Source organism: Penaeus monodon, chromosome 23 (assembly GCF_015228065.2).
Source record: "Penaeus monodon isolate SGIC_2016 chromosome 23, NSTDA_Pmon_1, whole genome shotgun sequence".
NCBI lineage: Eukaryota > Metazoa > Arthropoda > Malacostraca > Decapoda > Penaeidae > Penaeus > Penaeus monodon.
In genome coordinates, this window is record NC_051408.1 from 4233320 (window position 1) to 4233573 (window position 254).

The 254-nt window shown below is 37.4% G+C and overlaps 1 protein-coding gene across 1 annotated transcript in view; it reads right to left on the bottom strand.

Moving 5' to 3' along the window:
- Positions 1-254, bottom strand: part of LOC119587685 (scm-like with four MBT domains protein 2) — a 13020-nt gene that overhangs the window by 10533 nt on the left and 2233 nt on the right. The window contains exon 2 of the mRNA XM_037936364.1: positions 43-188. Coding sequence (XP_037792292.1) covers positions 43-166 — 124 coding nt within the window. The 5' untranslated portion in view covers positions 167-188. The remainder of the gene's footprint in view (positions 1-42; positions 189-254) is intronic.

Genomic DNA, 254 nt, shown 5'->3' on the forward strand with positions numbered 1-254 from the left:
CAGACAAAGTAAAAAGAGAGAAAAAAATTAATGCGAGTTTACCAGCTTCTGCCGTGCAACTTGTTTTTTCTGGAGGCGTTGTTTCTGTCATATCCGTTGGCTGGCTTTCACTCTGTTGTTCTTCTGCTTCCCCAATTGGGTACACTTCTGTTACTTCTTTCTCCATCTTGCTTTGTACTATGTCAGACCTGAAATGTTAAAGTTTCAATATAATTCAATTCCTTCCAAAATATATTACATAAGAGTGGGTTTCT